General features: G+C 42.3%; 1 protein-coding gene across 2 annotated transcripts in view; it reads right to left on the bottom strand.

Annotated features, from left to right (window-relative positions):
- LOC110536585 (guanine nucleotide exchange factor VAV3) overlaps positions 1 to 12,764 on the bottom strand; it is a 127,449-nt gene extending 114,685 nt beyond the window's left edge. The window contains exon 1 of one of the 2 annotated variants that reach the window (XM_036935164.1): positions 12,204 to 12,764. In XM_036935164.1, the coding sequence (XP_036791059.1) occupies positions 12,204 to 12,410 (207 nt within the window). In that variant the 5' untranslated portion in view covers positions 12,411 to 12,764. The remainder of the gene's footprint in view (positions 1 to 12,203) is intronic. The other variant, XM_036935166.1, reaches the window with a different exon arrangement.
- Positions 12,765 to 23,985: the final 11,221 nt, after the last annotated feature.

Genomic DNA, 23,985 nt, shown 5'->3' with positions numbered 1-23,985 from the left:
ACCCAGCCAGAAGACAGACAGCTAAAACAGCAGGATGCACAATCCAGAGATACACCCCCTCAGATTGTACTCTGTCCATAAACCTCCTAGGCAGTGGAGAGTAGACTCACTAGACACACTAGACTCCAGTAACTGCCACAGAATTATGTATTTTTCTCACACCCGGTCTGAAGGATAATACTCATCAGTGCAGTCTGCACTCGAATCAAAAAACTAACTGAGACATACGCCAGCAATTCATTTATACGGGCAGCAGGTAGCCTAGCAGTTAACAGCGTTGGGCCAGTAACCGAAAGGTATGCTATCCACTCCCTCTAGTGGTGTGGGGGCTGTGCTTTGACAAAGTAGGTGAGGTTATATCCTGCCTGGTTGGCCTTGTACGGGGGTATAGTCGGACGGGGCCACAGTGTCTCCCAACCCCTCCTGTCTCAGCCTCCAGTATTTATGCAGCAATAGTTTATGTGTCGAGGGGCTAGCGTCAGTCTGTTATATCTGGAGTACTTCTCCTGTCCTATTCGGTGTCCTGTGTGAATTTAAGTATGCTCTCTCTAATTCTCTCTCTCTTTCTCTCTCTTTGTCTAGGAGGACCTGAGCCCTTGGACCATGGCTCAGGACTACCTGGCCTGATGACTCCTTGCTGTCCCCAGACCACCTGGTCGTGCTGCTAATCCAGTTTCAACTGTTCTGCCTGCAGCTATGGAATCCTGACCTGTTCCCCTGGACGTGCTACCTGTCCCAGACCTGCTGTTTTATCTCTCTCTACCGCACCTGCTGTCTCTAACTCTGAATGATCTGCTATGAAAAGCCAACTGACATTTACTCCTGAGGTGCTGACCTGTTGCACTCTCTAAAACCACTGTCATAATTATTATTTGACCCTGCTGGTCATCTATGAACATTTGAACATCTTGACCATGTTCTGTTATAATCTCCACCCGGCACAGCCAGAAGAGGAATGGCCAACCCTCATGGCCTGGTTCCTCTCAAGGTTTCTTCTTAGGTTCCTGCCTTTCTAGGGAGTTTTTCCTAGCCACCGTGCTACTACATCTGCTTTGCTTGCTGTTTGGGATTTTAGGCTGGGTTTCTGTATAGCACTTTGTGACATCGGCTGACGTTAAAAGGGCTTTATAAATCAATTTGATTGATTGATGGTCAATCTGTTGATGTGTCATTGAGCAAAGAACTTAACCCTAATTTTCTCCAGGGGCGCCGTACTACTTAACAGCATATTACACTGCACCTATCTGGTGTATGTGACAACAAAACACATATGTTGTATTCACTTTCATTACTCATCCCTAAGGTTACAGAAAGAGAGAGATTGAGAAATCCAGAGTGAGAGACAGAGAGGAGGGGTTGGGAGAGATCATAACTTTCACCCTGACTCTTCTATTTAACAGTACAGACTTATTTAATGCAGCACTGACAGGCACAGCTCTTCATGACAGCCCTGTTTCATTACATTATTAATGAGAGATGACTGATTGGCCTCAGCTGGCCGGCCTGCTAGTTACGGTCCACAGTAGCTGATTGATCCAAACCCAGGGACATACAGTAGGCTACGTTCCAAATGGCACCCTATTCCCTTTATTGTGCACTACTTTTTTTTCCTCTTTTTTTTAACAGTACACAGAAGTAGTGCACTATATAGGGAATAAGGATTTGGGACGCAAACACAGACTAATAACATTTGTCGTCTCCAACGCCTCTTATGTGCTTTCATGTACAGCCCGAGGTATTTCAAAAGGGTGGGAAGTCGCCCATAAAGAATAACAACTTTTCTATATCTTCCGGCATTTTCCATGAAATGTTTCCCAACCCACATCCACCTGAAGCTAGAGGTTATGTATGTGTACACCTTGATGGATAGCAGTACGGTTTATGTTATTTGGTGCTCTGTCTGTTTACGGAGCGGGTCAAGTGATGCAGAGATTCTGTGATGGGGTCATGAGAGACGGAGGGTTGTGATAGTTTGGCTGGGATGTGGTGGATGCCAGAGAGATTCATGGGTAAATGTCCTTCATGGAAATCTTCACAACAAAGTAGTGTGTTGGCCAGGGTGTGTAAATCTTCACAGGACAGTAGTGTGTTGGCCAGGCCAGGGTATGTAAATCTTTACAGGACAGTAGTGAGTTGGCCAGGCCATGGTATGTAAATCTTCACAGCACAGTAGTGTGTGTTAGGGGACACATAAACCTTTACTGCTCATCAGCTGTAATGACCTGATCCAAGGCTCTCCCTCTCCAGCCTCTCTGTTCTCTCGGAAGAGGCAAGGCGTACGACCCTTGTCTTCTCACTGGAGCATGAATACTGTCTGTCCGCCCCTCCTCCTCCCCCTCCTACTCCTCACATCTCATCCACCTCTTTGTCCCCTCACTCCCCCTCCCCTCCTCCTCCTCCTCATCCAGTAAAATATCATACATTTGGTTTCCAGCTGTAGAGGGTGTGTAAGACAGGTCAACTGGTGTCTGATCCTGTGTTCATGTGTGTCTGAGCGAGCGTACCATAGTGTGCTTCTGTATGTAATTATTAACACTCTTCTCCACCACGGGGATGTACAGTGCATTTGGAAAGTAATCAGACGCCTTGACTTTTTCAACATTTTGTTATGTTACAGCCTTATTCTAAAATTGATTAAATTTGATGTCTTCCTCATCAATCTACACACAATACCCCAGAATGACAAAGGGAATGCAGGTGTTTAGAACATTTTGCAAATGTATTAAAAATAAAAATCAGACATACCTTATTTACATAAGTATTCAGACACTTTGCTATGAGACTCGAAATTGAGCTCAGGTGCATCCTGTTTCTACAACTTGATTGGAGTCCACCTGTGGTAAATGTAATAAATTGGACATGATTTCGAATGGCACACACATAAGGTCCCGCAGTTGACCGTGCATGGCAGAGCAAAAAACAAGACATGAAGTCAAAGGAATTGTCCATAGAGCTCGGAGACAGGATTGTCTCGAGGCACAGATCTGGGGAAGGTAAAACAAATATTCTGCAGCATTGAAGGTCCCCAAGAACACAGTGGCCTCCATCATTCTTAAATGGAAGAAGTTTGGAACCACCAAGATTCTTCCTAGAGCTGGCTTCCTGGCCAAACTGAGCAATTGGGGGAGAAGGAGGGAGGTGACCAAGAACCTGATTGTCACTCTGACAGAGCTCCAGAGTTCCTCTGCGGAGATGAGTTCCTTCCAGAAGGACAACCATCTCTGCAGCACTCCACCAATCAGGCATTTATGGTAGAGTGGCCAGGCAGAAGCCACTCCTCCGTAAAAGGACATGACAGCCCGCTTGGAGTTTGCCAAAAGACACCTAAAGCACTCTCAGACCATCAGAAACAAGATTCTCTGGTCTGATGAAACCAAGATTCAACTCTTTGGCCTGAATGCAAAGCGTCACATCTGGAGGAAACCTGGGACCGTCCCTACAGAGAAGCATGGTGGTGGCAGCATCATGCTGTGGGGATGTTTTTCAGTGACAGGGACTGGGAGACAAGTCAGGATTGAGGGAAAGATGAACGGAGTAAAGTACAGAGAGATCCTTGATGAAAACCTGCTCCAGAGAGCTCAGGACCTCAGACTGGGTCGAAGGTTCACATTCCAACAGGACAACGACCCTAAGCACACAACCAAGATAACGCAGGAGTGGCTTCGAGACAAGTCTCTGAATGTCCTTGAGTAGCCCAGACAGAGCCCGGACTTGAACCCGATCTAACATCTCTGAAAAGCCTTGAAAGTAGATGTGCCACATCGCTCCCCATTCAACCTGACAGAGCTTGAGAGGAGCAGCAGAGAAAAATGGGAGAAAGTCTCGAAATACAGGTGTCCCAAGCTTGTAGTGTCATACCCAAGAAGAAGAAGACTCAAGGCTGAAATCGCTGCCAAAGGTGCTTCATCAAAGTACTGAGTAAAGGGTCTAAATATTTATGTAAATGTTTATGTAAATCTTCTCATAAATTTGCCCCATAAAATCTAAAAACCTGTTTTTGCTTTGTCATTATGGGGTATTGTGTATGGATTGATTCAATTTATTTTATTTTTTCATTTTAGAATAAGGCTGTAATGTAACAAAATTTGGAAAAAGTCAAGGGGTCTGAATACTTTCGGAAAAAAGACAATGAAAATAGACATACAGTATTTAAATAGAGCTCAGCAGAGATGTCCAAGTATCACCAATACCCACTATTACACAGCATGAGAAGCATTAGACATCCTCATTCACACTTAGTGGAGAAACATGATATGAAATACATATTGTTAATACAGTACACCACGGAAACACTAGGCTACACACTGCAAGGCCCAGTGCTCTTTGCTTTAAGCATTATCATTACTGACTGCCTGACTGACTGACTGCTCTATCTATTTTTAGCCGGGTAGAAAATAATGTCCATTTAATTTGGCTCGAGGTTTTCAATGCTCCACTGGAGATTGGATGAACAGTAAAGGTTGCAGTGGTGCTGCAGGCTACAGAAACATCTCTCCCTCGAGTGCATCATCTCAGAGTGGGAGTATTGATCTAGGATCAGTTTAGCCTTTTATGACATTTTGAAGAAGATTGCATGGACAGGGGAGAGCTGATCCTGGATCAGCACTCTGAGACACTTCATGAATAACGAGTCTGATATCTAATAAGACCATGACAAGGACAAAGAAATAAAAAGCTGTGTTAACATATAACAAATGGGGACATTGACGTTCATGTGTTTCATTTTGTGTTGTTCCCATCAGATTCGTATTAGACATGGATTTAAATAGAGTTAAACGCTATCATCAATGGCCATTGTTTTCAATGTAACTATGTCAGTATTGACGAAAAAGCTCTCAGAAAGCACTTACAACAATACTGATGAAATGAAGCAGTCTGGTAGGTCAAAAAAATGCAATAAACATTGATTGGAGATCAGACTCTCTTCCTTTTTGAAAATCATAAAATGTAATGACATAATTCCTCATACAGCATTACCATTTATTTGACTGGCGCTCTGCAGAGGTACATATTCTATATTATAAACTGGGTGGTTTAAGCCCTGAATGCTGATAGGCTCACAGATGTGGTATATCAGACCGTTTACCACGAGTATGACAAAACACATATTTTTACTGCTCTAATTACATTGGCAACTGTTTATAAGCAATAAGGCACCTTGGGGGGAATGTGATATACGGCCAATATACCATGGCTAAGTGTTGTGTCCAGTCACTCCGTGTTGCGTTGTGCATGAGTAGCCCTTAGCCGTGGTATATTGGCCATATACCATGCTGGTCCCATGTTTCATGCGCTGAAATAAAAGATCCCTCAAATTTTCCATACGCAAAAAAAAAGCTTATTTCTCTCAAATGTTGTGAACAAATTTGTTAACAACCTTATTAGTGAGCATTTCTCATTTGCCAAGATAATCCATATACCTGACAGGTGTGGCATATCAAGAAGTTGATTAAACAGCATGATCATAACACATGTGCACCTTGTGCTGGGGACAATAAAAGGCCACTCTAAAATGTGCAGTTTTGTCACACAACACAATGCCACAGATGTCTCCAGTATTGAGGGAGTGCACAAGTGGTATGCTGACTGCATGAATGTCCACCAGAGCTTTTGGAAGAGAATTGAATGTTAATTTCTCTACCATATGCCACCTCAGCAATATGGTCCAAATCACACACCTATCAATATAACGCACTGTCATCCCTAATGCCTCTGCTCTGGCAGACTCCCTTGACACAAATACTGCACTTGTAAATTATGTCTGAGTGTTGGAATGAGCCCCTCGCTGTCTGTAAATTAAATAAACAAGAAAAGTGTGCCCCCTGGTTTGCTTAATACAAAGAATTTGATTGAGTGTTTACTTTTACTTTTTACGTTGACTCAAGAATGAGTACTTTTTCCACCACTGTACTTAACTACATTTAAAACAAGATACTTTTAAACTTGTATTCATGTAGTATTTTAATGGGTGACTTTGACTTTTACTCTACTAATGTTATAGAATGTTTTTAATCTATTTTGTATTTTTTGGGTAAAAAATACATTGTGTATTTTTTTTCTCCCCAATTTCGTTATATCCACTTGCAATCCAATTACGATCGTGTCTCATCGCTGCAACTCCCCAAAGGGCTCGGAAGAGGTGAGGGTCGAGCCATGTGTCCTCCGTAACATGACCCGCCTAACTACTCTTCTTTAGACCTGCCCGCTTAACCCGGAAGCCAGTCGCACCAATGTGTCGGAGGAAACACCGTTCAACTGACGACCGGGGTCAGCCTGCAGATGCCCGGCCCGCCACAATGAGTCGCTAGAGCGCGATGAGCCAAGTAAAGCCCCCCCAGGCCAAACCCTCCCCTAACCCGGACCATGCTGGGCCAATTGTGCACCGCCCTATAGGACTCTATTATGGTATTTTGACAATTGAGTACTTTTTCCACCACTATCATAGAATACAATTTCCCAAAACATCTAAATCTATTCCAGCAAGGGAAATACAGGTGAATGCAGAACTTGTACGATTAGGAGAATTCTGAGTCATTCGGAACAAAATCAGTAATGATGACATCATCAAAGTGTCCCAACACTGACAATTCTCTTTACTCTTTCCATTTCCGCTCTCCCTCTTTCTCTCCCGCCCCCCTCTCTTCTCTCTACCTCTTGAAGTAATGTTCTTACTTAAATGGGAACTGTGAAGCTTTGTCATGTACTAAGTCAGGTTGCTTCTGTGTGTTTTTTTAGACAGAATGGGTTTGGCCCAGGCATGTCAAGTTTCACTTCCTTCCTCTATTCCGTCTCCTCACTTCCTTAGTGTGCCAAAGCTCAGAGACAGTCTTTTAGAAACAGGCCTATGTGTACTACTGCTGCTGCCGATGCATTGTGTGCATTCACGTATAAGCCACGTTGTGCAGCTAATACTGAAACCAAACCACAGCTTACAAAACCTTTTGGTCTAGACTCTAGAGCAGAACAGTCTCAGCAGCCATTTGCCCATCTACACTTCCTCTCAGTTGACACTTTCATACTGCCGTGTTGTAACATCCACACACACAGAGATAAACACATACCTAAAAAAAAAATTAAGTAAGACACTTTTAACTCACTCCTGCTGCACCTGTTGCACGTTCCTCTCACAAGTAGACACACTCCCATGAGAAAATACTACAACAGCATCCAAGCTATTCTGTGGATGTCAGATTTAAACTTCTCCTTTCCTTAGAACTTGTGACCTTGTGGATTTTATGGAGAACGTACGAAGGTCAATACCCCTCATATCCATTTCATTTATCTCTAGCTTTCATTATTCGTATCTCTTGAATGACAGGGCCCAGTCAAAATGTTTCCAGGTTCAAGGAAAATCCTGTCACAAGAAATGTTTGAGTCGATTTCTAGGTGTATTTGTACTGCATAACTGTTACTACATAACTTGTCTTACCCTGAGAAAACAACAACAACTGGATGTTGGTTTTGACTGAACACAGCAGCTCAAAAGTCACACGCTGTTAGCACACTTCACATCAGAGAGACACGCTGTTAGCACACTTCACATCAGAGACACACGCTGTTAGCACACTTCACATCAGAGAGACACGCTGATAGCACACTTCATATCAGAGAGACACGCTGTTAGCACACTTCACATCAGAGAGACACGCTGTTAGCACACTTCACATCAGAGTCACACGCTGTTAGCACACTTCACATCAGAGTCACACGCTGTTAGCACACTTCACATCAGAGACACACTCTGTTAGCACACTTCACATCAGAGAGACACGCTGTTAGCACACTTAACATCAGAGACACACGCTGTTAGCACACTTCACATCAGAGACACACAATCTTAGCACACTTCACATCAGAGAGACACGCTGTTAGCACACGTCACATCAGAGACACACGCTGTTAGCACACTTCACATCAGAGAGACACGCTGTTAGCACACTTCACATCAGAGAGACACGCTGTTAGCACACTTCACATCAGAGAGACACGCAGTTAGCACACTTCACATCAGAGACACACGCTGTTAGCACACTTCACATCAGAGAGACACGCTGTTAGCACACTTCACATCAGAGTCACACACTGTTAGCACACTTCACATCAGAGACACACGCTGTTAGCACACTTCACATCAGAGAGACACGCTGTTAGCACACTTCACATCAGAGAGACACGCTGTTAGCACACTTCACATCAGAGACACACACTGTTAGCACACTTCACATCAGAGACACACGCTGTTAGCACACTTCACATCAGAGAGACACGCTGTTAGCACACTTAACATCAGAGACACACGCTGTTAGCACACTTCACATCAGAGAGACACGCTGTTAGCACACTTCACATCAGAGACACACGCTGTTAGCACACTTCACATCAGAGACACACGCTGTTAGCACACTTCATATCAGAGAGACACACTGTTAGCACACTTCACATCAGAGACACACGCTGTTAGCACACTTCACATCAGAGACACACGCTGTTAGCACACTTCACATCAGAGAGACACGCTGTTAGCACACTTCACATCAGAGACACACGCTTTTAGCACACTTCACATCAGAGAGACACGCTGTTAGCACACTTCACATCAGAGACACACGCTGTTAGCACACTTCACATCAGAGAGACACGCTGTTAGCACACTTCACATCAGAGAGACACGCACTGTTAGCACACTTCACATCAGAGAGACACGCACTCTTAGCACACTTCACATCAGAGAGACACACTGTTAGCACACTTCACATCAGAGAGACATGCACTGTTAGCACACTTCACATCAGAGACACACGCTGTTAGCACACTTCACATCAGAGACACACGCTGTTAGCACACTTCACATCAGAGAGACACACTGTTAGCACACTTCACATCAAAGAGACACACACTGTTAGCACACTTCACATCAAAGAGACACACACTGTTAGCACACTTCACATCAGAGAGACACGCTGTTAGCACACTTCACATCAGAGAGACACGCACTGTTAGCACACTTCACATCAAAGAGACACACACTGTTAGCACACTTCACATCAGAGAGACATGCTGTTAGCACACTTCACATCAGAGAGACACACACTGTTAGCACACTTCACATCAGAGAGACATGCTGTTAGCACACTTCACATCAAAGAGACACACACTGTTAACACCCTTCACATCAAAGAGACACACACTGTTAACACCCTTCACATCAAAGAGACACACACTGTTAGCACACTTCACATCAGAGAGACACACTGTTAGCACACTTCACATCAGAGAGACACACACTACACACTCCACTACTTCCCTCTTGCCAACCCCGCTGCTGTCATCACTGCTGGACAACTAAGTCTCCAGAGGAGCTGATGACTTGTGCTTTAATTACGCGTCTAATACAGCCACGAGGCCCGCTGCTTTGAGGGTCCAGGCCCCTGTGTTCAGAGAGGGGTCTTTGATATGGCTCTATGTACCAGACAGGTCCTTTGTGCTCTGGGCCCTCTAAGCCTTTGTCTGGGTCTCTCCGCGGTCCCCAGGGTCCCACTGGGTGAGGGGAGGCCTAGCGTCCCATGTGTTTGTAAATGGACCAATGATAAAATAGCTACTGCCACTGTGTATTCATTAATTATTCACTGTGGTATTCATGCATCTCAACCAACCCTCCGTTATGTAAATGACACCTCCATGGAGCACTGAGGGCTGGGGGCAGTGGGTGCTTCCCAAATAGCACCCTATTCCATATTTAGTGTGCAAATTCTGAATGGGCCCTGGTGAAAAGTCATACACCATATAGGGAGTAAGGTTCAATTTCGGACGCAGATAGAAAGTTGTGGAGGTTTTTGAAATTTCCCCTCCAGTTTCTGTTGTTGGATAGTGATGTACAACCAAAGGAAATTGGTTTCCTTAGCATGCTGTGTGAATGGGTGTAGCACACTAGTAGTGTGTTAAGCCTAAGGACAGAAATATTATATCTGCTTGGTCTACAATCAAGAGAAAGTAGGCTGAGCAGAATTGTAAATATGAATCGTATTTGCTTCAGTGATGTACGTGATGTAGGTGCTTACACTTTTGTATGTATCATCCTCATTGAATCATAATGACTAATCCAAGATGGCATCAAGCCATGTCTAAAAATAACATAGTGTTACAATGGGTAAGCATAGGACACATCCAATGTGCCTGCTATATAGTGTGCCATTATGTCATGACTTAGAGCGGATGCTGGCAAATAATGATCTTCTCTCGATCAATAATTGTAGCCGTTGGCCTTGTCTAACCCTGAGAGTAATACACAGCTCAACCTCTCTTCTTACCAACACACAACCTAGTTTCCTCTCTTGAAGCACCATGCAAACATGGTAATTTGTTTGAGGCACTAAAAGCAATACAAAATGTCAATAACAATAGCAAATGTAATGGTCCACTTGACTTTGACCATTTTAAAAACAAACTTGATTACGAATCTATTGTAGAAGTAATTCATATTGACATGAGGATTGTAGAATTGTTTTAGAGTGCACTCACTCTGTCACACAATCTGTCTGTCAGCTATACACTGATAGTTGGTTTGTGAAGCAGCTTACTCATTGGTTGCTTCATTCGAGTGTGCGATGACTGAGTGTGCGTGATGACTGAGTGTGTGTGTGCGTGCGTGCATGCGTGCGCGTGTGCGTGTGTGTGACTGTGGGAGTGTGTGTGTGTGGCAGTCAGGTGCTCTAAAGGTTGGTCTAGACTCGTCACATGGAGTAACCGTCCCCTCTCTCCCCTGAGAGTTGTCATTGAGACACAGATTTAGCTGTGATGTGAAGGAGAATTATAATCTGCCCAGCCCAGAGCCAGGCCAGGCTGTGACATGCTCGGTGTGACCCAGGCTGTGACAGGACAGGCTTGGCGTGGGACAGGACAGGAGCAGATGGTCTTTGACAACCAGGAGAGCAGAGGAACACGTGGCAGGAGGCAGGAGCCTCTGTTTTTAATAACGCAGAAGACAGGGGAGCTGTACCTGTACCTGGCAGTCACACTGCCTGTATGTCTGTCTGTCTACCTATCTGTCTATCTGTATGTATGTTTGTCTGTCTACATATCTGTCTATCTGTATGTATGTCTGTATGTCTGTCTGTCTACCTATCTGTCTATCTGTATGTATGTCTGTCTGTCTACATATCTGTCTATCTGTATGTATGTCTGTCTGTCTACCTCTCTGTCTGTCTATCTGTATGTATGTCTGTCTGTCTACCTATCTGTCTATCTGTATGTATGTGTGTCTGTAAGCCTTTCTGTGTGCTAGGAACATAATAGATATTGTCATATACCTGTACTTTGTACTGGCTATTGACTCAATATGGGGCAATAAATTAATAGGAAAGGATGAAAGTGTTGAGATGCAAGAGCACAAATCAAAAAACAACTCTGTTACAGGGAAGGGAAAATGAGGAAAGCACAGAAAAGACCAGCTACCACTTATTTCTGATAGGTGTATAGGTGGGTGTATAATGCGAAACTCTAGCAACCCAAAGGTTTGAATATCATCAACTTTAGCATTTTATTCCATCAGCAACTTTTCAACTACTTACTACATTTTAGGTACTTTGCAACTACTTAGCTTGTTAACTCTTCCCCTAACCCTAGCTAATGTTAGCCACAGCAAATTGGAATTCCTAACATATCATACTTTCGCAAATTCATAACATTGTACATTACAAATCTATAACATACTGTACGTTTAGCAAAATCTTAACATATAATAGGAATTGTAATTTGTAACATATCCTACGAAATGGATGATGAGCCTCCAAAATTAATCCATACCATCGAAACCTAACATATCATACTAAATGGAGTGTCAGAGTTTTGTACAGAATAATGTGAAATGCTCTGAGGCCTGGTTGCCATAGTGGGCAAGCGAGGTCTGACTCGGTTCAGATAACGGTACAGCTTTGCTTTAAGAGATCAAAATCATAGAAACTTCCCTCGTTGACAAAAAAAAAGAACACTTTCGAGGATATGAAACAATTCCCAAGTTCACAGCGAACTAAGTTAAACTAATGTGATTCAAACTGCCAACAGGTTTTCCTTCCCTCTGTGCAGTCTTTTATGTTTTTGATTACTCCATTCGATGGGTGAAAATATGGGTATTGTGGTTTAGCAGAGTATTTTAAGAGTTTAATGTTTTTGATATGAAATTATTGTAAACACGTTTCTTATTTTACCTGTGACATCTGCGGTCTGAGATTAATCTCTTTGAGGTTGATGGACTGGGGTCGGAGGTTGTTGAGAAGCTGACACAGGAGCACTCCATCTCGGAGTGTCTGAGCCAGGTCGAATACCTGGGCGGACTCCCATGTTACCCGATGGTTGGGTGGTAGCACCTTGCAGTTGATCAGCCATAATGCGCACTGCCTCCAATACTCCATCATTGTTAATATATGGTTGAGATCAAACAAATATTCCGCAAGGAATAAAGCCTATTGGAGTCTAATCAATAGCGCGCGCTAACACAACGTTGTCTCCATTTCAATCTGCAATATAAACGATGAAAGCGAAACTAGGTAACCGGATTTGATTATACTTCCCTCCGTTTCATAGCAGAAATAAAGGTACATTGAAAGAGGCTATGCTACGTGTGTACCCTGTCCATTGATGACTGAACCGTTCCACAGCTGACAGTAACGGCAACGCTGTTCGTGCGCTCTCCCTCCCTGCCTCTCTCCATCTCTCTCTCTCTCTCTCTCTCTCGCGCGCGCGTTCTCTCTCCGTCCATACCAACCCTCCGCCTCTCCTTTTCCGCTTGCCACTCATATGTTCCATAGAGTTAATTACTGCATTGATATTAGCATTGTGTCACCCACCTCAGAACATTCTTAGAAATAAAAAAAAACACAAAGTGCTGTTTGGAAAATTGTAGCCTATTAAGAACGATTTAGAAGTAGCCGTAGTCTATTCGGAGAGGATGAATATTAAATTACTTAACTTTAGTCAGAAAAATTAACTTCCATAAAATTATTGGAATTATTTAACATAAATAGAATGGGTTTTGCCTGTTAAATTTATCGAAAACAGATTTTGGTTAAATTTGGTTAAATATGTAAATTGTCTGTCGCAGCACTGGTGACCTCAAATAGAAAGTCTATTAATTATTGATAGGAATAGATGAATGCATCTTTATCAGTCAAATAAATCTATTGCTGCTTCAATGAAGACTCCAATAACGCACAATCGGTTTATGTAGGCCTACATATTTCATTTGATTTGATAATCGTCAAGATAAACATTATATTTCCCTGGAAGAGTGGCTGATGCTTTTGCAGCAGCTATTGGAGATCCTTGTAAATACCAAAAAGCAAAATTAGACGACCCTTTGTATGATTCTGCTGATGAAAATCTAAATATGTTATGGTTTGATAATCTATGTTCTTCATTTAGCAGTGCTGTGGTCTGCAGTGCATCAGATGGCTTCCGTTGTTATCCATTCATTAAAAGTGGGGGGAAATGATTTGAATAGAAAATACAAAAAAAAAAACATTTTGGGGGTAAATATATGTGCATGAGAGGATTCGTTATACTGGAATGGGGGAAGGTCAAAGTCTGGATCATAGAATGGGGTTTTATTCGTAGGCTAGTACATGCTTTGGTCTGTCCACCACCTACTACTGTACATGTCCATCAGAACTCTCTTTCCTTCCGTTTTATGCCTTAAAGGTCCAATGCAGTTGTTAATTGTGACCCAGAAAATAATTTCTGGGTAGCAATTTGTACCTTACTGTGATTGTGTTCAATTCAAATGGTGAAAAAGAAACAAAAAGGGCTTTTTAGCAAAGAGCAATTTCTCAAGTAATAATTTGGTTTGGACTGTCTGGGAGTGGTTTGAGTGGGGAGGGGAAAGCTAAAATTAGCTGTTATTGGCAGAGAGAGATTTTGAACTCTTTTTCTTACAGTGGCATGTATTCATGGATGCCAAACATATAAAATAATTTAGCTTTCGTCTCTGTGTTTTATAATTTTCCTTCAATTTGCAAAACTTGCAACCCTCTTTTTCTGTATGTGTAGACTACCTTATGCTGTCTGGTCAAAAAGAGTATGACATTGTTTCCGCCCGTAGCATTGAATATAAGGGAAGCCAGCGAGCATTTGGCCTCCCTTGATAAAAAAAAGTATAAAATAATAGCCAATAAGAATTGAGCTAAACTGAGTGAGCTCAACTGTGAATGGTCCTGGAAGCCAGTTTGAATCTGGCTTCATTCCAATCACACCCCGAGCATAACGTAATTGCCAGAAACAACTTGAAATGTTGCGTCTTGTTGTGTTGTTGTCCTCCAGTGACTAGCAAGCTAGCTAAAATTGTCCATTTCCTAAATTAGCCATGGATGGAGTTAGGGATTTGAACTTGTGATTTTACTTAATTCTCTATACTGGCCAATGATTATAATGGGGATTCTGATCCAATCATAAATTAAGTAATTGTGGCCCTGGCCTGAGAGGATGGAAGTTCAATATGTAGCTAGATGTAGTAGACTAATGCTAACTAGCTGGCTTGGCGCATTGTTGTCCATGAAAGGAAGTTAGGCTAGCGAGCAAGCATTTTAGCCAGGTACTGTAGCCTAGGACAACAAAAACTAAATGTGTGTACTGTATGACAGAGTCATAGACCGTTTCATCATCATGAAAGAGAGGAGGATGGCATTGGCGTTTCTCTACAAGTAGGGTGAGTCAACACGTTTTTTCTACTTGCATGAACGCAGCAGACACGCACACACACACAAATTAGAACGATGGACAACCATATCATATTTAGCTTACATTGATTGGACTATATGGTTTTAGTTGTCACTATTAGACTAAGCATAGGTGATTTGATGATATTGAAGTTGAAATGGTGCTGGAATAGCGGAGGAAGCTCTTGTTTTATTTGCGACTTGAGGTAACACTCTGTGGTTTTAAATCAACGATTGTTTAGTAGTATATTTCCGGAAACATTAACTTGCTTGACCATGCTGTAGGTCATGTAACTGTTTTTTACATGCAGCATGTTTTGTGGACTTCAATGGACAGAAGTTTCTCTCCAGTTTGTGATGAAACAAAGGTGTGGTTTAATTTATTCTGCCTCTGTGTCTTCTTATTGTCTCGGCCTTAGGCCTATATATCACGGTCGCAAGGCATATGAACTAATAGGTTATAGAGCAGACAACGCAATTATCACCACACTTTTTTTGCGTGGGAGCCTGGCTTCCTGCTTTCTTATTGATCTATTAACTAATTTACCGCATGGTGATGTCACCATTGAAGTCCAAAAACTCCCTGCCACCAAAACAGGCTGAAATTGTAGGCGTTTTTTTTTTTCAAACAACTCTTACACTAAAAGGTCCTTATCATAATTTTCACAATTTCACAGTATTATTCCAACCGCATTGTGTGGAAATATATGAAACACAGGAAATTATTTTTTGACTGCACAGGGCCTTTAAAGGTACAGGCCACTTCCCCATTGTTGTGTCAGAGTCATAGCCTGGATCTAAACTCAATTGTCTTGTTTCACTTCACAATTTCAGACTGGCCTTCCCGTCATTTAAATTGTGAAGTGATATAATAGTGAAACAGAGCAATTCAGTTTGGATGCAGGCTATCTGATCCATGCTCCAGCAATAGTACATAGCTGTGACAGTCAGAATAAGGGGAGGTGGGGTGAAGTATTGTGCTATGGCATTCCTCACATAAGAGTGAAATGGCAAAGGCTCAAAGGCACAATGTCATGGATATCCAGTTCCTGTTTCCTCCTGCTGTCACAATGAACACTGGGAAGCATCTGTCTCTCTCTCGCTCTGTCTCTCTGTCTCTCTGTCTCTCTGTCTCTCTGTCTCTGTCTCTGTCTCTCTCTGTCTCTCTGTCTCTCTGTCTCTGTCTCTGTCTCTCTCTGTCTCTCTTTCTGTCTCTCAATTTCAATTTCAATTTAAGGGGCTTCGTTGGCATAGAAAACATATGCTTACATTGCCAAAGCAAGTGAAATAGATAATAAACTAAAGTGAAATAAACAACAACAATTAACAATAAACATCACACTCACAAGTTCCAAAATAATTGTAATGATGTACAAATAGTTCGAGTACAAAAGGGAAAATAAATAAACATGAATATAGGTTGTATTTACAGTGGTGTTTGTTCTTCACTGGTTGCCATTTTTTTGTGGAAACAGGTCACCAATCTTGCTGCTGTGATTGCACAAGTGGTATTTCACCCAATAGATATGTGAGTTTATCAAAATTGGATTTGTTTTCAAATTCATTGTGCATCTGTGTAATCTGAGGGAAATATGTGTCTCTAATATGGTCATATATTTGGCAGGAGGTTAGGAAGTGCAGCTCAGTTTCCACCTCATTTTGTGGGTAGTGTGCACATGGTCTGCCTTCGGCGGCCTTTCTCAAATAGAATTTTAGTTTGCTCTGTTTTTAAAATAATTATTTCCAATGTGTCAAGTAATTATCTTTTTGTTTTCTCATGATATAGTTGGGTCTAATTGTGTTGCTGTCGTGGGGCACTGTGGGGTGTGTTTGTGTTTCTGAACAGAACCCCAGGACCAGCTTGCTTAGGGGGCTCTTCTCCAGGTTAATTTCTCTGTAGGTGATGGCTTTGTTATGGAAGGTGTGGGAATTGCTTCCTTTTAGATGGTTGTAGAATTTAACGACTCTTTTCTGGATTTCGATAATTAGCGGGTATCGGCCTAATTCTGCTCTGCATGCATTATTTGGTGTTTTACGCTGTACACTGAGGATATTTTTGCAGAGTTCTGCATGCGGTGTCAATTTGATGTTTGTTACATTTTGTGAATTCTCTGTTGGTGAGCGGAGCCCAGACCTCACAACGATAAAGGGCAATGGGTTCTATAACTGTGAGGACCCTCCCACTCTGTCTGCCGTATTCTCTCCTTGTTCTTGTTTCCTTATTGGGCGGAGTTGGGAGGGTCGTCAGCTACATGGGAAACACCTGGGCCAGGTGTGTCCCAGGATAAATAGACTTCTTCCACATTCATGGAAGAGACTCTCTCCATGCAGACACCTTTATAGATTTTGTTGTGTTTCTTGGTGGTTTTTCGGTTGTTTGCTTTAGCATCTTTCAACACCCTGCATTATCACATTCATGCATGCAAAACACTCACTTACATTACTGATTACTGATCACACACACCATTGTATATTGTACTTAGTTTACTTTATTTAATAAATATATGTTTTGTTACTCCTTATCTCCACGTTGTCTCCCTTTTGTTACGGGCTTTGAGCCGGTTCGTGACATAACTGATTTAAGTATTTTTAGCCAGATCCTAGTTGGTATGATTAATTTTATGTTCCTTTTGATGGTATAGAATGCCCTTCTTGCCAAGTCTCTCAGATTGTTCACAGCTTTGGGGAAGTTACCTGTGGCGCTGATGTTAAGGCCGAGGTATGTATATTTTTTTGTGTGCTCTAGGGCAACTGTGTCTCAATGGAATTTGTGTTCGTGGTCCTGGCAACTGGAACTTTTTTGGACAACATTATTTTTGCCCTACTGAGATTTAATCTCAGGGTCCAGGTCTGACAGAATCTGTGCAGAAGATCTGGATGCTGCCGTAGGCCCTCCTTGGTTGGGGACAGAAGCACTAGATCATCAGCAAACTGTAGACATTTGACTACAGATTCTAGAAGGGTGAGGCTGGGTGCTGCAGACTGTTCTAGTGCCCTCGCCAATTTGTTGATATATATGTTGAAGAGGGTGGGCTTAACCGACATGTCTGCCCCCCCCGCCCCCGGCCCTGTGGAAAGAAAGGTGTGTGTTCTTTCCCAATTTTAACCGCACACTTGTTTGTGTACATGGATTTTATAATGTTGTATGTTTTTCCCCCAACACCACTTTCCATCAATTTGTGTAGCAGAACCTCATGCCAAATTGAGTCAAAAAACAAAGCATGAGAAGACTTTGCCTTTGTTTTGGTTTGTTTGTTTGTCAATTAGGGTGTGCAGGGTGAATACGTGGTCTGTCATATGATAATTGGGTAAAAATCTAATTTTACATTTGCTCAGTACATTGTTTTCTCTGAGGAAATGTACGAGTTCGCTGTTAATGATAATGCAGAGGATTTTCCCAAAGTTACTGTTGACCCATATCCCCTGGAAGGTATTGGGGTGATATTTGTGATCAGTATTTGGTTCCAAATATTGGGGAAGATGCCAGAGCTGAAGATTATTTTTAAATAGTTTAAGTATAGCCAATTGGAATTTGTAGTCTGTATATTTTATCATTTCTTTTAGGATACTATCAACCCCACAGTTGGAGGGTTTGTATTTTGTCCTGTAGTTCATTCAATGTAATTGGAGAATCCAGTGGGTTCTGGTAGTATTTAATAGTTGATTCTAAGATTTGTATTTGATCATGTATATGTTTTTGCTGTTTGTGCTTTGTTACAGTGCCAAAAAGATTGGAATAGTGCTTTATCCATACATCTCCGTTCTGGATAGATAAACTCGAAACAAACGAGTTTCCAATTTTTCCATGAGATTCTATGGATTCTTCAATTACATTGAGCTGATTTCTGACATGATGTTCCTTCTTTTTCCGTAGTGTATTTCTGTATTCTTTTAGTGATTCACCATAGTGAAGGCGTAAGCTCAGGTTTTCTGGGTCTCTGTTTTTGGTTGGATAGGTTTCTCAATTTCTTTCTTAGGTTTCTGCATTCTTCATCAAACCATTTGTTATTGTTGTTCATTTTCTTAGGTTGTCTGCTTGACATTTTTAGATTTGGTAAAGAAGCTGAGAGGTCAAATATACTGTTTAGGTTTTTTTACTGTCACGTTCGTCGTATGGAGGAGACTAAGGTAAGATGAATAAATACTTTTAATAAAGACGAAGAACACTTAACAAACTATACAAAACAACAAACGTGAAGCTATAATAATACTAGTATAGACAATAACCCACAAAATACCCAGAGAAGATGGCTGCCTAAATATGGTTCCCAATCAGAGACAACGATAAACACCTGCTTCTAATTGAGAACCAATCTGGGCAACCATAGAACTACATAAACACCTAGAATGTAAACAACCCCATAAACCTACAAAACCCCTAGACAGTACCAAAACCCTAGATAAGACAACAACACACATACCACCCTTGTCACACCCTGACCTAACCAAAATATATAAAGAAAACACAGAATACTCAGGTCAGGGCGTGACATTCACTATTACAGTGAAACCTTTTGTCCAGGAAATTGTCTAGAAGGGATTGAATTTGTTGTTGCTTAATTGGTTTTTGGTAGATTTCCACACTATTTTCCTTCCATCTATAGCATTTCTTATTATTCAGATTCATGATTGAGCATAGCTCTGTTCAAGTAGAGTGTGATATTGCTGTGATCTGATAGGGGTGTCAGTAGACTGACTGGGAACGCTCTAAGAGACTCTGGTTTGAGGTCAGTGATAAAGTAGTCAACAGTACTACTGCCAAGAGATGAGCTATAGGTGGTGTGGGCGGGGGGGTCCGTTAATCTGTTGCTCCTGTGTGAGGTGCTGGGGCTATGGTTCAGGGTGACGTCCTTCGGGGTCCTGGCAAAAGTTGGGATTGCTACTTTGTAGAGGTGGACCTGGTCATAAAGGCTGTTCAAGACCAGGGTGGAGTGGTGGGCCAGGTAGACGTTTGAGGCACAGTCTCGTTAAATGCTTGCATTCACCCGTTATATGGTGGCAGGGTGAAAGTATTTTTGTGGTAGCAGTGTGGAGATAATCACTTGTGTGTTGGGGAGAACGGAAGTCTCTCTCTCTCTCTCTCTTTCACTCTTTCTCTGTCAATTCAATTCGATTTGCAATATGAGCATGACGTAACAATGTACATATTGCCAAAGCTTACTTTGGAGATTTACAATATATACATAATTAATAATAATAATCAATATTGTCAACAGGACAACAGTAACAACAATAACCAAGTGTCAAAATAACCATACATTGAACAATAACAATAAGCATAGAAGACATGTGCAGGTTGGTTGGTCTGTCAGGCACTGTTCCTCATCTCCTGGTGGGCAGCAATGTAGTGTGCTGCCAACCCACAGCCCTCTGCGTCCTCCCCCAACAGGACGGGTAGCCTATCCTCATCAGAGAGGTCTTTGAAACCTTGAATAAGGGTTGTAAATTTGGGGAAATTACACTCTCTAATTGTTTTATATTTTTTACATTTAGTCAGGAAATGCAGCTCTGTCTCGGGTTCTGCTATGGTACAGTGGTTGCACAGCCTTTCCTCTACAGGGAGACATGTTTTCCTGTGTCTACCCTTCTCAATGGCAAGGCTGTGCTCACTGAGCCTGTACTTTGTCATGGCTTTAGTACTATATCTCTTGACACAATGATGAAAATATTCATGGCCTCTAAACCTTCAAGCTGCATACTGGACCCTATTCCAACTAAACTACTGAAAGAGCTGCTTCCTGTGCTTGGCCCTCCTATGTTGAACATAATAAACGGCTCTCTATCCACAGGATGTGTACCAAACTCACTAAAAGAAGCAATAATAAGGCCTCTCTTGAAAAAGCCAAACCATGACCCAGAAAATATAAAAAAACTATCGGCCTATATCGAATCTTCCATTCCTCTCAAATTTTTTGAAAAAGTGGTTGAGCAGCAACTCACTGCCTTCCTGAAGACAAACAGTGTATACGAAATGCTTCAGTCTGGTTTTAGACCCCATCATAGCACTGAGACTGCACTTGTGAAGGTGGTAAATTACCTTTTAATGGCATCAGACCGAGGCTCTGCATCTGTCCTCGTGCTCCTAGACCTTAGTGCTGCTTTTGATTCCATCGATCACCACATTCTTTTGGAGAGATTGGAAACCCAAATTGGTCTACACGGACAAGTTCTGGCCTGCTTTAGATCTTATCTGTCGGAAAGATATCAGTTTGTCTCTGTGAATGGTTGACAAATCAACTGTAAATTTCGGTGTTCCTCAAGATTCCGTTTTAGGACCACAATTGTTTTCACTATATATTTTACCTCTTGGGGATGTCATTCAAAAACATAATGTTAACTTTCACTGCTATGCGGATGACACACAGCTGTACATTTCAATGAAACATGGTGAAGCCCCAAAATTGCCCTCGCTAGAAGCCTGTGTTTCAGACATAAGGAAGTGGATGGCTGCAAACGTTCTACTTTTAAACTCGGACAAAACAGAGATGCTTGTTCTAGGTCCCAAGAAACAAAGAGATCTTCTGTTGAATCTGACAATTAATCTTGATGGTTGTACAGTCATCTCAAATAAAACTGTGAAGGACCTCGACGTTACTCTGGACCCTGATCTCTCTTTTGACGAACATATCAAGACTGTTTCAAGTACAGCTTTTTTCCATCTACGTAACATTGTAAAAATAAAAAACTTTCTGGCCAAAAATGATGCAGAAAAATTAATCCATGCTTTTGTTGCTTCTAGGTTAGACTACTGCAATACTCTGCTTTCCGGCTACCCGGATAAAGCACTAAATAACATCAGTTAGTGCTAAATACAGCTGCTAGAATCCTGACTAGAACCCCAAAATTTGAACATATTACTCCCTACACTGGCTTCCTATTAAGGCAAGGGCTGATTTCAAGGTTTTACTGCTAACCTACAAAGCATTACATGGGCTTGCTCCTACCTATCTTTCTGATTTGGTCCTGCTGTACATACCTACACGTACACTATGGTCACAAGACGCAGGCCTCCTAATTGTCCCTAGATTTTTTTTAAGCAAACAGCTGGAGGCAGGGCTTTCTCCTATAGAGCTCCATTTTTATGGAATGGTCTGCCTACCCATGTGAGAGACGCAGACTCGGTCTCAACCTTTAAGTCTTTACTGAAGACTCATCTCTTCAGTGGGTCATATGATTGAGTGTAGTCTGGCCCAGGAGTGTGAAGGTGAACGGAATGACTCTGGAGCAACGAACCACCCTTGCTGTCTCTGCCTGGCCGGTTCCCCTCTCTCCACTGGGATTCTCTGCCTCTAACCCTATTAAAGGGGCTGAGTCACTGGCTTACTGGTGCTCTTTCATGCCGTCCCTAGGAGGGGTGCGTCACTTGAGTGGGTTGAGTCACTGACGTGATCTTCCTGTCTGGGTTGGCGCCCCCCCTTGGGTTGTGCCGTGGCGGAGATCTTTGTGGGCTATACTCGGCCTTGTCTCAGGATGGTAAGTTGGTGGTTGAAGATATCCCTCTAGTGGTGTGGGGGCTGTGCTTTGGCAAAGTGGGTGGGGTTATATCCTTCCTGTTTGGCTCTGTCCGGCGGTATCATTGGATGGGGCCACAGTGTCTCCTAACCCCTCCTGTCTCAGCCTCCAGTATTTATGCTGCTTTTCCTAGCCACCGTGCTTCTACACCTGCATTGCTTGCTGTTTGGGGTTTTAGGCTGGGTTTCTGTACAGCACTTTGAGATATCAGCTGATGTACGAAGGACTATATAAAAACATTTTGATCAGTAACCATGGTCAAATTGTTAGCCACGGTGTCGATTTAGGGCCAGATTGAACTGCATTTTGCTTTGTGCTTGTGCTTGCTTCCCAATAAGTAATGTAGTTTTGTTTTGACTGTGTTGTAATTTGTTTTGATCTGATTGATTAGATGTTCTGGTCTTGAGGCTTCGGGTATTAGTAGAACAGGTTTGTGAACTCTGCCCCAAGACCAGCTGAACAAGGGGACTCTTTTCTTTGCTCAGCTCTTGATATTGCAGAGCTTGGTAATGATATGAGAGGGGTCACTTTATTTCAGATGTTTCCAAAACTTAATTGCTATTTTTTTAGGTTTTATTATTAGTGGATATTGGCCTAATTCTGCCCTGCATGCATTGTTTGTAGTTTTCCAATGGGATGTTTGTCACATTGGGTGAAATCTTGTTTTGCAAGTGAACCCCACATCTGCCATAAAGTGCAATTGGTTCAATGACACAATAAATTAGTTTTAGCCAAATTTTTACAGGAATTTGAATGTTTTTTAATGACGTTTAATTTCTTTCTCAAGTTCATTCACTGCATCATCAACTTTGGTCTAATTTCCTGAGATCTTGATCTTCTCTGGAAAAACATTATTTTACTATTTTTGGGGTTTACTGCCAGGGCCCAGGTTCTCTCTCTCTCTCTCTCTCTTTCTCCCCCCCTTTCTCTCTCTCTTTCTCCCCCCCTCTCTCTCCTGTTCACTGGTCCTCTATGCATTTTGGGAAATATGAAACAAAGCAGGAAATCCTACATGTTTTTGAAAATAAATTGTTGCATGCTTGGGTATAATGGTACATGTACTGTTGTGACAAGTGCAATTTTCTCCCAAGAACACACCATTTAAAGCTCTGAAAAATAATGTAAATAGGCATTCATATTCAGTGTTTGAATGAGACTTAGGGACCAATGCAAGGGTCCAAAATCCCCAAATAATTGCTATGTGTGACTTATTCATTACAGGTATTATAAGGCCACAGGGTGAGACCCAGATGCAGACATGGGAGGCAGACGGTTCGAGCCTCTGATATTTATTATAATCCAAGGGTCAGGCAATATAATGGCCCTGGACAGGCAAAAGATCATAAAGGTCAGAATCCAGGAGGTACAAAGAGGCAGGCAGGCTCGAGGTCAGGGCAGGCAGTATGGTCAGGCATGGGGGTTCAGAGTCAAGGCAGGCAAGGGTCAAAACCAGGAGGACTAGCAAAAGAGAGATAAGAAAAAGCAGGAGCACGGGAAAAACAAGACAAACTGGCAACAGACAAACAGGGAACACCGGAATAAATACTCAGGGACTAATGGGGAAAACGGGTGACACCTGGAGGTGGGTGGAGACAATCACAAAGACAGGTGAAACAGATCAGGGCGTGACAGGTATAGGCTATGATTCACTAAAAAAATGTGTGTGGGCTAACACAGCTCCCATTTCTGCTAGGTACCCGTTTCTTATGCTATCATTGTATGAGGGGGTTGGACAACCATGGAATTCATTATAGGCCTCTTCCAGCCG

Source organism: Oncorhynchus mykiss, chromosome 11 (assembly GCF_013265735.2).
Source record: "Oncorhynchus mykiss isolate Arlee chromosome 11, USDA_OmykA_1.1, whole genome shotgun sequence".
NCBI lineage: Eukaryota > Metazoa > Chordata > Actinopteri > Salmoniformes > Salmonidae > Oncorhynchus > Oncorhynchus mykiss.
The sequence above is the reverse complement of the archived record's forward strand: the minus strand, read 5'-3'. Positions and strand labels throughout refer to the sequence as shown.